The sequence below is a fragment of the Anguilla rostrata genome, chromosome 16 (assembly GCF_018555375.3).
Source record: "Anguilla rostrata isolate EN2019 chromosome 16, ASM1855537v3, whole genome shotgun sequence".
In the NCBI taxonomy this organism is placed as follows: Eukaryota; Metazoa; Chordata; class Actinopteri; order Anguilliformes; family Anguillidae; genus Anguilla; species Anguilla rostrata.
Window position 1 is genome coordinate 18,369,235 of NC_057948.1, and position 13,643 is coordinate 18,382,877.

At 43.4% G+C, this 13,643-nt stretch overlaps 1 protein-coding gene across 1 annotated transcript in view; it reads right to left on the reverse strand.

Annotated features, from left to right (window-relative positions):
- Positions 1-13,643, reverse strand: part of LOC135241611 (A disintegrin and metalloproteinase with thrombospondin motifs 7) — an 84,256-nt gene that overhangs the window by 8,816 nt on the left and 61,797 nt on the right. The window contains exons 20-23 of the mRNA XM_064312138.1: positions 12,965-13,117; positions 12,127-12,300; positions 11,706-11,852; positions 10,123-10,282 (exon numbers count right to left, since the gene is read on the reverse strand). Of these exons, the coding sequence (XP_064168208.1) occupies positions 10,123-10,282; positions 11,706-11,852; positions 12,127-12,300; positions 12,965-13,117 (634 nt within the window). The remainder of the gene's footprint in view (positions 1-10,122; positions 10,283-11,705; positions 11,853-12,126; positions 12,301-12,964; positions 13,118-13,643) is intronic.

Below are 13,643 nucleotides of genomic sequence, written 5' to 3' on the forward strand. Positions count from 1 at the left end.
AAGATCTTCTCTTTTTTTTACTGCCTTACAGCCACCACTGGATGTGCTCCAGGTGAATTACTGGGATAATGCTCCTGTGCGTATTCTGAATTTTGCATTACAATGGCCCGGATGAATCAGATGGTTTACATCTGGGAGGCGACAAAACATAATACTCCCAAACGTGCCTTCGCCTCATTTTGTAGCTAATGTGTATGATAGACTGAAAAAACGATCCATTGTCTTGTATAGTTTTCTATTTAGGAATCATGTGAAAAATTGTGTTTCAGAGATCTGGTAGATCATTAGTATACAAAGGACTGCTGTGGCCAAAAAACATCACTGCATACATTGGCTTCAATTTCTGGAGTAAGATGATGCAGTTTCATGAAACTTCATCAACATGCAATTTTGTGATGAAAGTAAACAGACTTACAATTAGAATAAAGCCAGCTTTTTCTTCAGAGGAACGCTAAATATATCTACAGTTTCTAATTGGTTGCTAAATCTAAACTTTAAAGTCATTCAGAGAGGCATCTTTTAATTCTTTGAACAGTAAGCAACAGTAAGATTTTCCCTTCAAAGTGACTTTTGAAAAGGGAGGTTTATTATCGCTAAATTAGTTTTAATGAGTTATAGTTACTGTCTCCATGAGATGGCTTCCTGCTGAGAACAGACATTTTTAGTGATGCATGCAGTCACTTTTCTTTCATGTGGTATCATGACAGATAGGCTCCTATTTACAACAGAAGCAGTCAAAACTCCCATGTCATGTTACCAACAAAGGTCTGTCCCATAGAGCCAGATCACAGAGCAAGATGACATCAGATGGGTCAAAGGTCACAGCTGCTGTCCTTCTTGCACTATTCCCTGCCTTCCACTCCTTGCCCCCTCATTTCCCATCCCAACCCCAAACACAACAGTAAACAAAGGAGACCATGATATCCTCTCCCCTTTTATGAAAGGGAAATGGCAGCCCTCCTCCCATTCTAGCCACAGTCCCTAATAAGCGCCATGTTTGTATGCACCAGCACATTTACTTAGTCCTATCACTGCCATTCAGTGTAACCCAGGGTCTGTTCTGACTGGAAACATTAAAACTGAACTTCTTGAGCAGTGAAGAACTGGAGGCTCAAGAGCTCAGGCTGCAGGAAAACAATGGAGGTCATATCTCAGAACTGTGGCACCCTAAAGGTTCCTGCACAGTTACTGAATAATTATTTTAGGATTAGGATTAGGATTAAATAATAATCGCCATGTCCGTAGCCATTACTTTGAGGATGCTGGATGCTTGCTTACATTAATTAAAATTGCCACTGAAAGAAATGCAAAGCAGAAACGATTGGTATTGTAAGAGTATGGAATAGTAGTAATAAGACAATTCATACACAATTATAAAGAGCTGCAATCACAAACGAAAACCCCACAATCACACCACACACCTTCGGCTCAGCATCAGCCTATGCATTATATAAGGCAGATTCAGTAGGGTTTTTTTTGACTCTGCTTGTGTGTGTGTGTGTGAGTGTGTGTGATGGGGGGCTTTAAAATGTGATAAACACTGATAAATACTGTGTGGCAATCGCAGGATTGACAACACAGATGTGATTACTGCTTAAAATTAATGTGCAATTAATTTACCCAGGTACAGACAAGCTTGTCAGTTTCAATGATTCAGTTCTACCTCCGGAGACTACCTTCCCCGAGTGCATATGATCATAGTTCCTGCAACCTGTCACTTGCTCTTCAACCTGTCACTTCCTCTTCACTCAAACTGTGGCTATGCACACATCTGGCCACAGGCTTCTGTTTCAGGGCGCAATCATCCAATCATCCTTGACCTACTATACATCAAAGCAAATCCACCAGTGATATTCAGTACAATGCAAAAGTCAGAGACCATCTTACTTTTATTTACTGTCCAGTGAAAACAGCCAGTAAGTGCAAGTTATTTTTTTTTTCAGGGTCAGAAAATAATGCGCCAAACATATTTAACACAAAAACCTCCACAACTCTGCACAATATAAAAATCAAATTTTTTTTTAGTCTGTCCACCCTTTGCCTTTATTACAGCTTCCATTCTTCTCGGAATACTTGCTTTGAGTTTTCAAAGAAATCTGCAGGGATATTTTTCCATCCTTCTTGTAAACACCTCTGACTTGGAGGCATTTACCGCTTCTCTCAATCCAAGTAAGCCCAAACACATTCAGTGCTGTTGACGTCTGGACTCTGGGGTGGCCAGTCCATTGTTCTGAGTGAGAACACCAGCACCTTGATTTCTTTTTTTTTTTTTTTTTACCAGAGTGCTTGGGACCATTATCTTACTGTAGAATGAATTTGCTCCCAATCAAATGTTGTCCAGAGGGTACTACCTGATATGTTAAGATATGTTTGTATTTATCAGCATTCAATCAAAACCAAATCACCAACTCCAGATGCTGTTATACAACCCCAATCTTGCACTGATGCTCCACCATGCTTGATTGATGGTTGGAGATATGGTTTTGAGCGTTTTTCATTGTTTCGGCAGCATACTGCCTTCTCTTACTTCCAAAAAATCTCAAATTTAGACCCATCGGTCTATAAAACTTTCTCCACATCTCAGGTGCCCAGTTTCAGTGCACTAGTGGAAATTATCTTCTCTATTATTTACTTTTTTCTCAGTAGTAGTTTTCTGACAGCTACACATACTTTCAGGCACATAACATTGAGTTGTCTTCTCACAGTGGAAGGATCGACAGAAACACCTGTGGATTTCTTCAGATCTGAAGCAAGAGTGGAGATTGATTTTGTTCTGTCTCTCAAAGATAAAATCTTTAAGTACTGCCTTTGTGGTGGTGAGTTTTGGTGGTCTGCCAGTTCTTGCACAGTTGTTAGGAGTCCTTCTTTTGAGTCTTCTGAACTCCAGTTTTAGAAATTCCTGTTTTTTCACTGATTTTCCTTTGACTTTCACCTTACTTATGTAGTTGAATTATATTTAATCTCATCATAAATACCTCCTTTATCCATTTAGATGCACATGACAAAGCTCTCTGCAAGTCCACTAAGGTGTGTTTGGGTAGTCGTTTATTCATTGGAATGATGGGAGACTTAATGTGATAGTAATGGACAAACGGATAGATTTGATATTATATGCAGTGGTGGAGGCTTTTCTGTAATTTGAATTTATTTATTTATTTGACAGGGACCGTGGGCAGCCACTTGACTGTCCCAGAATCAGCTATCAAGCTAAATTTCATCTGTTGTCCCTAAATTTCATTTGTTTTCTGTTAAATATATGTTTCCTGCATTGCTGTCTGACACTGAAAAAAATAATTTGCACTGAATGTTTGATTTGACTGGAAATGGAATAAAGGAAAGGATGGTCTCTGACTTTGGCACAGTACTGTACACTGTGTGGAGATGTATTGAACAGTGTGGTGCTATGTGTCTCTACAGACACAAGGCAAAGCAGGTGTCTTGCTATAGCTTCTCATAATTAAGTTACTTGTCACCAGTTGGTGTTACTGATCATTCTGTACCACTAATACCAGCAAACTTGCATGTTACATTATTGTTGTAGGAATGTCATCCCTTGACAAAGTGCTTCATGCACAATACAGAAAACCGCTCTGAAGCAAGAGTATGAAGTTTTATCCATTACAATACAATGCTATCTAAGTTAGCAGGGCCAACAGTCCCAGGACTTAGTATTTACATTATTTTTTATATACTACGTGAATTATGCAAATGTGGTATTTGCATCTCTGGAACATATCCTTAGCAGATAAGAATACACCTGCCCCGTTCCACCCACAGTCCCCCTCTTCACACATACAAAGCTCTATTCGGACGCACCACTGCCTCTGTTTACATTCAGTATTCTGACAAACTGACAGCGAAGGGGACATTTGGTGCAACAGTGTGACCTCCAACATTTCTCTCCCTTTCAGTGTCTTCTTTTTTGACACCTTATTTGTCTCCTTCCTGCTTCTCGTTTGAATGGAGGAACTCAGCAGCTCAAGAGTGCAGACGAATGCATTATCTTTTTATTCACTTCCACTAAGGCACCACAATCCGTATGCTAGCTGAGTGCAAATGACAATGGAACTTAATTTCAATGGCGCAACAACCAGAGTGGCAGGATGAAAATGTTAGAGTAGTGTCCCTGTGTGGTGGACATGCATTTACACATTTTTAAACACAACTTTTTTCCCTTTTCTCCCAATACTGAATACACTATTGCATTTGTAGGTCCAATCCAATTCTCCCTCCATCAACTGGGCGAGAGGGTATACCAGGATTTAAGTTATTTGTACTGGTTGAAGATGGAAATATAATAACTGCTTCTGGGGTTATTAGTCTCTGAATATTGCTCATTACTAGTGAGGAAAATGAAGAGAACAACAGCTCCAAAAAGAATTGGCAAAAATATATCAGGGGGAAAATAAAGGAGATCCAAGTGATCCTATTGTAAATTCCAAGACACTCCAAGTTGAGATGCCGGTATTCAAATGCCTTTATTATAGTGACAGTAAGACCATTAATTACCCATAAGTGATGCACTGCGGCTAACAAAGCTTTATAAGGTTCCCTAGCCTCACTCATTTATAAATAATTATCGTTTCACTTGTTCATTTGCTTTGGTCTTTTTGATGGCTGGAATGTCAACCCCATCACCCATTGAGTGAGAACTAGAGCACAGGGTCACGCTGCAGTGTCTCTGTGTGTCTCACTCTCACCCCCAAAGCTGCCTACAGAATGGGAGAAGGTCACGGACATGGATGTGTTTTCTGACACACACGGAAATATAGATCTCAGCTCATGATATTTATAGGCGCAGCGGAGCGTCTGTGTGTGGATTTTAGGGAGAAAAGGTCACCGCCGCCCGGCTGGGCTCCTTTCGGGGGCACGGGATGGGGCAGCGTGGAGAGTCCTTTCTGGGAAATATAAGACCTGGTCTCGGAGCTCATACCGTACTTCCCTCAGGAGAAACGCCATCTGACCAGAGAACCCCGATATCTGCTCAAACCAGGCTGGCCACTCTCTTTACATTACAAATCCTCCACCAGAACTCCAGGAGGAACCACTGGAAAACACTGTGTCCCTTCTCCCAACTCACCATATTTGGCAATTGGGTGAAGGACCCATTTTATGGTGAGTCACTTACGGTGAATACAATCATCATCAAGTGACCAGATAGGTCTAGAGTGTTAAATGTCTGCTAGAACTCCCAAAACCCTTTGGCCCCCTCCATCTCCATCCCCAGGAGAGAGGTGTTACTCTGAGGGGAGATGAGCGGTGGCACTTCTGGAATAGCCGTAAATGTCACAGCGGTGTGGCTGCATCCGCTGTGGCGTGACCTTTAGAACAGAGGGGATTAGGGAGAGGCCTCCGGTTTGTGCACTTCATTACTGAGAACAGCGGTGCTCAGGCTGAGTCTCTCTGATTTGGTTATGCCAGAGTGGTGTCCACATGCCACAGCTTACAGTACGATGAGCGGGTATAGGCACATCTAATTGGCTGGAATTATAGAGATATGCACGCTAATTGCACAGAATTTGTGTTGGAGGGAGAGGGAGCTTTCTCAAAGTGCTTTTGCAATTGATTTGAGGTTCCATCACAATGAAATAAAATCAGCATTGCACAAAATGCTAATTGTCTACAGACAAAGGAACACAGTTTGCCAAGATCTCATAATGCGCATGCCATGCAAGCAGGGTCTCATCTATAAACTGACACTATATAAATGCTAAAAACACAAAAGATAATAATGTGTGAGCCACGAGGCCTTGACTTTAAACTGTAAGAGACATTTCTAGCTCTTAAAAGCTGACAGTGCACACATGGTGCCCTTTCTGAGAGTTATATAAATTTGAAATAAATTGTAGCCCAGATTCTTTGTGCGCTGGCGCCATGTCAAATCCCCCTTCTGTTCCATAGCAGTGGCTGGAGCAGGAATGCAACACAGGCAATAAAAAAGGAGGTTTCCTCAAGGAGGCCCGTCAAATGTCCTCAAACTGGGTCAAATATACTCGGACCCAGCCTCCCCGCGTCTGCATCACAATAACGAAACTGTAAGACCAGTCCAGGGACGTTCTGAGAGCCAGTTCCTGTCTCCGCATCTGTCTATGTGTTTAGTAGCCCAGTGAAAGGAGGCTTTCTATATTATATAATTATAATCCAGGGAAAATCTTTAGTTACATTCACCAAGAATTTATAGATCAGCACAGTAGAGGCCATCTACCAGCTTGACAATGTGAAACAGCAATTCCCAGGATTCCTTTTTATAAAATGGAATCTTTCCACATAGCATTCGGAAATAATTTCAAGCTCCAAGTCACATGAGGATGTAATATTAAACTATCATCCAAACAAGTACAGCTTCATTAAAAGCCATCTTTATGTCTGAATATTCCTTTAAACTGTGCATTAAAAATCAGATTACATTTGCAATTCACAATATTAATTGTTATCTAAAGGTACAGACATATAAGCAAGTGAGGATACTAATTGTTTTAGGTAATTAAACAACACACGATGAAAGCGACAATATCTTAATCTGAGATAATCTGTTCAGCTACCTCTACAGCTCATCTTGACTGTACCATCTGTCACGGACCACAGGTATACAAACCGCTCAGAAAGCCACAGTTTGTACTCTACACTGAGATTAATTAGACTTGGATCTGCTCCTACAGGTCAAGAGAACCACTAGAAAGTGAAAGTTATAATTGATAATTATAATCTTGCGGTTATAATTCTTAGCTTTCAAATACAACAGGTAATCGCACAGTTTCAGTGAAGTGGTAAATAATCAAGCCATGGACCAGGTACTAATTACAGTTGTCCACTCCTGGCCAAAACATATCTTAGTTTAAAGGCATACACTTCTGGCAATTCCAAACACAGTAAATTTCAGTGCTTGTTTTAGGAATACAACGAATAAATATAATACAAGTCTTTTATGCATTTGCACTCATCCCCTAAAAGGTCTATTTCATACAAGTCTAGATACACTGTAAATTACCTCCAAATTAACACTGAGCACAATTTTATGTCTATGACACACATCTGCTGGGTAAAACTCTTGTAAAACTTGTCTGCGGCAAGAAAAATGTCTACCCCACATGGCTAGTCTTTTCCATTCTCCTCGCAGACTGAGCATAACCCAGCCCAGGCTGGGAGAGGCCTTCCTCACCGTCCCACATCTCTCCGGTCTCTTTGTCCTGCCAGGTCCTCTATGATTTATGGCCACCTCACAGAATTTGCGGTGGGGGCGGTGAAGGGGGGGGTGCCTAACGATGGCGGGTAGAACCACAGACTTGGCCTCAGCCCAGGCGAAGCAGGCCCTGCCCTCGCTCCCACCCCCACACGAACTGGCTTTGCTCAAAAGCAGAGCCATTCATCTGCCCAGCAGAGAGAGGGATTCTCTCAGACACTGCTGCAGGCACTGCTGTCTCTGGGCCTATTCTCTGGTGGTTACTCCTAAATCACAGGTCTATTAGCATGCATTCCATCTCATGGTATCAAACGTGGAACAGGGTGAGGGGGCAGAGGGGAGGAGAGGGGCATGTTTAGACACAAGCGTTCCTCCCGCGATATATTACCCACCTTCCCTTAATTGCACCAAGATTAAATCCTCTCACCCACAACTTTTTCTAGCCTTTGGCACTAATGAATCCTTTCATAAAACGAAGACAAACAGAGGAGTAGGTGTCCAAATTGCATGTCCACATGAGTAAGTTCCAGAACTGGAGATCTGCACCACAGCAAGAAATTAGCTATAGACAGAAGAAGAAGAAGAAGAAGAAGCCCGATACTGACAGCCATCCAGTTATTTTCCGTGTGGAAAGCCTCACTGAAAACCAAAAGAAGGTCTCTCTTCTAGTCATCCACAAATCCAACACAAAGAACCTCCAACAACACAAATGGCCCTATAGATTTCTTCTTACTGTGAACACATTTACAAAGGTAAATCAGAAAATTAACACAGAAAGAAGGCTTCCCATCACCCCAAATTAAGATGAATTACTGCTCTAAGCCAATGAGTTTTCAAATCATGAATTAAGTTGGCACAGTAATTAAGCCCGATAAAACATAGGCATTCATTACTGAAGGCCTGCTGAGGACGTCACTGAAATGAAAAGGAGAGAAAGAGAGAGAAAGAAAGACGGAATGATACCCAAAGAATATATAAAGCAACTGCATATACTCAGCAACATGTTCAGGCATACTTCAGCTTAGACATATAGAGACACAAACTCAAACCCACGAGCTGTAACACAGGCCAGTTGAGGATATGCATTTTAACTCAACCTTATCTTACCACCATGTCAGCAATAAATCATGTTCAGTCCTGGAATTGGGGAAAGTTGGAGCTGTTGCTGTTGGAGAATGATAGAACAGCAGGAAATAAAGATTATTTTCTATCAGAAACAAGGGCCCAAGAAAACGATTTATCTGCTCAAGCAACACAATGAGATACAATATTAATTATTTATACAAAAATAACAAAAAGAACCCTTTTCTCTGCAGGTCACAGAATTGCGGAGGCGTTTCTCACTGCTGCCGTCCCACCCCGCCCTTCCCCTGTCACCTCCGTCTAATCTACAGGGGTCACACAGCATGTCACCCGCACAGGGGACTACAAATGCTTCAGCGCCCACAACAGAAGGGCTTAAGTAGCCAGGATTCCAGCATTAAACATTAAAACAGGGTGTGTTTTCCTATAGTAGCGCAACAGCCCGTCTATGCAGCTTTTTTTCCTCGACACCATTTCATAAATTTAAAATTCTGACAGGAGAGGTTCAGTGGGGGAACAAAGAGAAATCTTGTAAACCCATTACGCTTATATTGTGTCCTACAGGATGACTACAGTATCATCCACTGAGAAATATTTCTCATGCTGAAGAGAACCCAAAGAGACACTTCAGCATTTTCTGGGGCCATATTTCATTAATACATTACAGAGATACACATTAAGTTATCGAACATTGACTTTCATTATAAAAAAATGCTGAAGTTGCAGGTCTGTTTCCCAGGTGGGGCACTGTTGTACCCTTGAGCAACGTACTTCATCTGAACTGCTTCAGTAAATATCCAGCTGTATAATTCTATTACATGTACAGAATACACGCTGTTTAAGACACCCTGGATGACAGCAGACAAATGCCTACAATGAATTGTAAAAATGTGTCTAAGAGTAACATTTGAAAGGTTAGAAAATGACTTTTCTTATTCAAACTGTATGAGAGAACTTCAAAGATTTGTTGTTTTTTAGAAAAAAAAAGGATTTTTCTAGCTATGGATCTCATAATTTAGATGTAATATTGTCATCTTTTGACCGAAGCCAAACTAAAGGGAACAACCATTTCTGAAAGTAAGTTCTTCATTTGAACCTACAATGTTCCATTCGTAAACAGACCCATTTGTGTCTGACCTTGACAACTCTGCCACACATACATTAAACAAATAACAAATTATGAGCCATGTAACAGTGGCGCAGTCTACAATTGTGCTTTTTCTGCAAGAGCCATGAAAGATGCATTCAGGGGCCTTATTTCATTACCGAACAGAAAGAGTGAAAATAAGAGCACCAGAAGCAGTGAATAAAGAGAAGAAGTGGATGGAGGATGGGGATGGAGGACAAAGCTTTGACTGAAAGGGTGAGGGCTTTCAGCACAGAAGCGTCAGATCTTCATCAACGGAAGAGTCAGCGGAGGATTCATGGAAGATTCATTCAAAAGAGAAGTTTAAAGGGTGAAAGGAATAATGGTCATGAAATTTGGTTATGTGTTCAAATCCCCGTCAGTATACCTCCTGTCTCATGTGTGCACATTTTCATTCGAACGTGACTGCAACTCTTCAAGCATAACAAGCAGTCAGTTAATTCCTAAAAATGTATTTCAGGCATTAATTTAATGTCAAAAACATAATATGGACTAGTCATTTAAGAATTTTAATCAGGCAGATATGTTCAGTCATCTAATGCCTTCGTTTTCTGTAATGTGCTGTGGCAAAGGATTTCTTTTGATAGAGGTTACATTTTCATTGCTTGACCTACAGCAGTAATCAGTGAAGTCTTAAAAGACAGCACTCCCAGCTGCATGTGCAGCAGATCGACGGGAGACCTCCAGACAGACAGGGGACGCTGTTGCTCACCGGGTGTGGCGCTGTCGCACTCCTGCAGGTTGCACTTCTGCGTGTTCTCAGGCCAGGGCTGGTGGTTGCAGCGCTCCCGCTCCTCCTCCTCCTGCTCGGTGACGGTGTTCACGCACTTCACCAGCCGACGCTGCACCCCTCCGCCGCAGGACACAGAGCACTGTGGACACACAGCAGGCGTGGGCGTCACGGGACGGCCAGAGGGGCGAGTCACGCCTCAGTCTGGGAACTGACCGCAGCTTTTTTGTGTTTTGCCCCCTTTGAGACTAAAGACATTCTTTTAACCCAAAGAAAAAACCTGTCACCTGTATTATGCAAAGATTCAAAAAACTGTACCCGTTTCATCAGCATAGAATACAAATTGGGGGCTTGACTAAGTCCAGTGGATTTGCAGTTTTGTCTTCCTTTGAATAAAAATTCTAACTGCTTGTGTCACTTGTCGTTAATGGCAAGGGCTCTCAGATGAGTGGATGTTGTTTAGGGGAAGAATACTTAAGGAGTTAAGACATTTTTTGGGCCAGACCTCAGAGCAGAATGATGTAGGGCCCTGTGTAATTATGGGAAGTCCAAAGCATAGAATCAAACGTTAATGCTCTAAATCCTCCTCCATTCAACCACGTCATACCACTCAATGCTGAGCATGTGTAGACTACCAATAAGAGGGTTTGTGTATGTGCACGCGTCTTGTCCTGACACTAGGGAACTAATCAGAACATAAACTAGTCAATGTAAAGGGGCAGTTGGAAGCTAATTGGATATGATGCTCATTGTAAATATAAAGTCAAACCATCAGAGATGTGTACCCCAGTGATGTGCACATCGGGTATACCCGCAGCATACTAAAACTCCCTTGGGAAGCGAAGAGAAGCAGAACACACAACAGAGCTGTTGCTCTGTATTCTCTTAGCCAAGGCTCCACCATTTCCCTGAATGAGCCAGTTTACATATAACATCGCTTCTGCTGCTTCAGAATGCTGAGTTTATTCTGGTCTCACAGTTGCAGTGGGTGTGCCCTTCAGGACTGCGCAGGTAAACGTAGCGCGTCCGTCTCAGACACCAAAATGATTGCTGCTGTAACAATATGTCAGTCCAGGGGGATTTCCCAGAGATGTTGATATAAAGAGGCAATTCATGAAGGTCCATGAACTCTGCCCATGACATGGGGTTGAAAGTGCTGTTTATACGAGTCAGCTACGGGCACTGAGGGAGGGAGGGAGAGAGAGAGGGATGGGGAAAGAGGCATTAAAATGCCCAGGATGACTCATGTAATGGAAACCCAGCTGTGCTTAAACATTTCAGCGAGCCCCAGAAATGACCCGTTTCCCCTCAAATACTCCGGCACATAATCCCAGACACCCCATTTTCCAAAACAAAAAACAGATCAATCATTCTGTTCTGCATTGTAAACATCCGAGGACTCTTCTCAGATGCTTTTGTCACCGCAAAATAGCAGCACACAGTGAAGCACAGTGGCTTCTGGGCATTCAAACCAGCGCGTGCATTTATCAGCAGCGATCAGGAAGCCCCAGAATGGACGCTTTAAATATAAATCAACCAATCCAGTCATTTGGTGCTCAGCTCACCTGACCCCAGGAGCCGGTCACCCACTGCGCGCAGGGCTGGGTGCTGCAGGTCTGGACGCTGCTGGGCTGCAGGGAGTCCTCACATCCGTCCGGTTCGGGGCAGGTAACCAGACGCTGCTGCTCCCCTCCCCCACACAGCTCTGAGCACTGTTTTACAGAAACCAAATAACATTGCTTATTTACACAGTAAATTAATTAATATGTAATTGTGTGTATTTTTCATCAGAATGAACATCATCTGGGTAGTCCCAAAAAATAAATAGAATCTCTGGCGATATAACCGCCTTACCTCTCCCCAGGCTGAGCGATATAACTGCCTTACCTCTCCCCAGACACAGCGATATAACTGCCTTACCTCTCCCCAGACACAGCGATATAACCGCCTTACCTCTCCCCAGAGAGAGCAATATAACTGCCTTACCTCTCCCCAGGCTGAGCTGTACCAGTCTAGGCAGGGCTGCAGGTTGCAGGGCATGCGGGTGGCAGGCCTTTGGGCGATAGGCTGGCAGTGGAAGGGCCGCAGGGGACGCTGGTCTCGGGTGTCGTGGCACTGGACCTCTCGATATTTGACCCCTCCACCGCAGTTGAGGGTGCACTGCATTTCAAGAAAGAAAAAAACCCCTGAATTTCTTTGCTCTGTATATCTCCAGTGGAAAAAGAGAAAGAAAATGAGTGAATGTTTAAGATCACAATTCTTTTTTTCTTTGATGCTACATCCATCCCCATCCATCCCTTATCTATACCCGCTTATCCGGGTCAGGGTCACGGGGTGCTGGAGCCTATCCCAGCATGCATTGGGCGAGAGGCAGGAATACACCCTCGACAGGCTGCCAATCTATTGCAGGGCACACACACCATTCACTCACACACTCATACCTATGGGCAACTTAAGAGTCTCCGATTAGCCTACCTGCATGTCTTTGGACTGTGGGAGGAAACCGGAATACCCAGAGGAAACCCACACGGACACGGGGAGAACATGCAAACTCCACACAGAAAGGCCCCAAGCCAAGATTCGAACCCATGACCTTCTTGCTGAGGCGACAGTGCAACCCACTGCTTTGATGCTACAAGGAACAGTAAATCCTGACATGTCCTTCATTTTGGTCCCAACGGGGTTAACCAAATGCATGACACACACAGCAGACTGAGAAGCACGACAGGTCCTGTTAAAGCAGATGAAGCGTGGCTGCGGTGCTTTTCCACAGAGCAGATACGCACCGTGACGAACGATCACAGGCAGCCGCTCGGAGCCTCACCTTGCTCCACTCCCCCACCCTCCAGGTGGAGCAGGGCCGCAGGTAGCAGCGGCGGGCGGGCGGGGGCCTCTTGGATGCGTCGCAGTCCGAGTCGTTCCCTGTGCTGCAGCGCACGGGCCTCCAGGTGGCGCCCAGGCCGCAGCTCGTGGAACACTGTAACAGCAGGGCGGCGCCCAAGAGCAGGGGGTCAGGGGGAAGGGAACTCGCTCAGTGAGAGGCAGGAGTGGGATAGTGGTTAGGGAACTTGGCTTGCGACCAAGTAGGTTTAGGCCCTGAATCCCAGCTGTACCTCTGAGTAAGGCACTTAATTGGAGTGATTCAGTAAATATTCACTGGTGTATAAACATAACCCACCATCTTTAATCCAGCAAAATCCTCTGAATAAAATCTGGCTAGAAATCACAGAAAATGAATAAACTCAAAGACACTGCTCTTGCATTTGCTATCTCTGTAATTAAGCTTGAGAGTTCACTGAAAGGGTAAATAACGGCCATTTGCGTATTCAAGAAACGTGACACAGTACCCACATTCCTCTGAGATAGTGACCATGGGATAGAACGCCATACTACTCTATGGACCTTAATGAAACAAGGTCCTAGACATCTTCATATGTTATGCATACATGTACCCAATGATCTTGACATGTATTCCTTCATTTAATGCACTGTAAGCATAAACT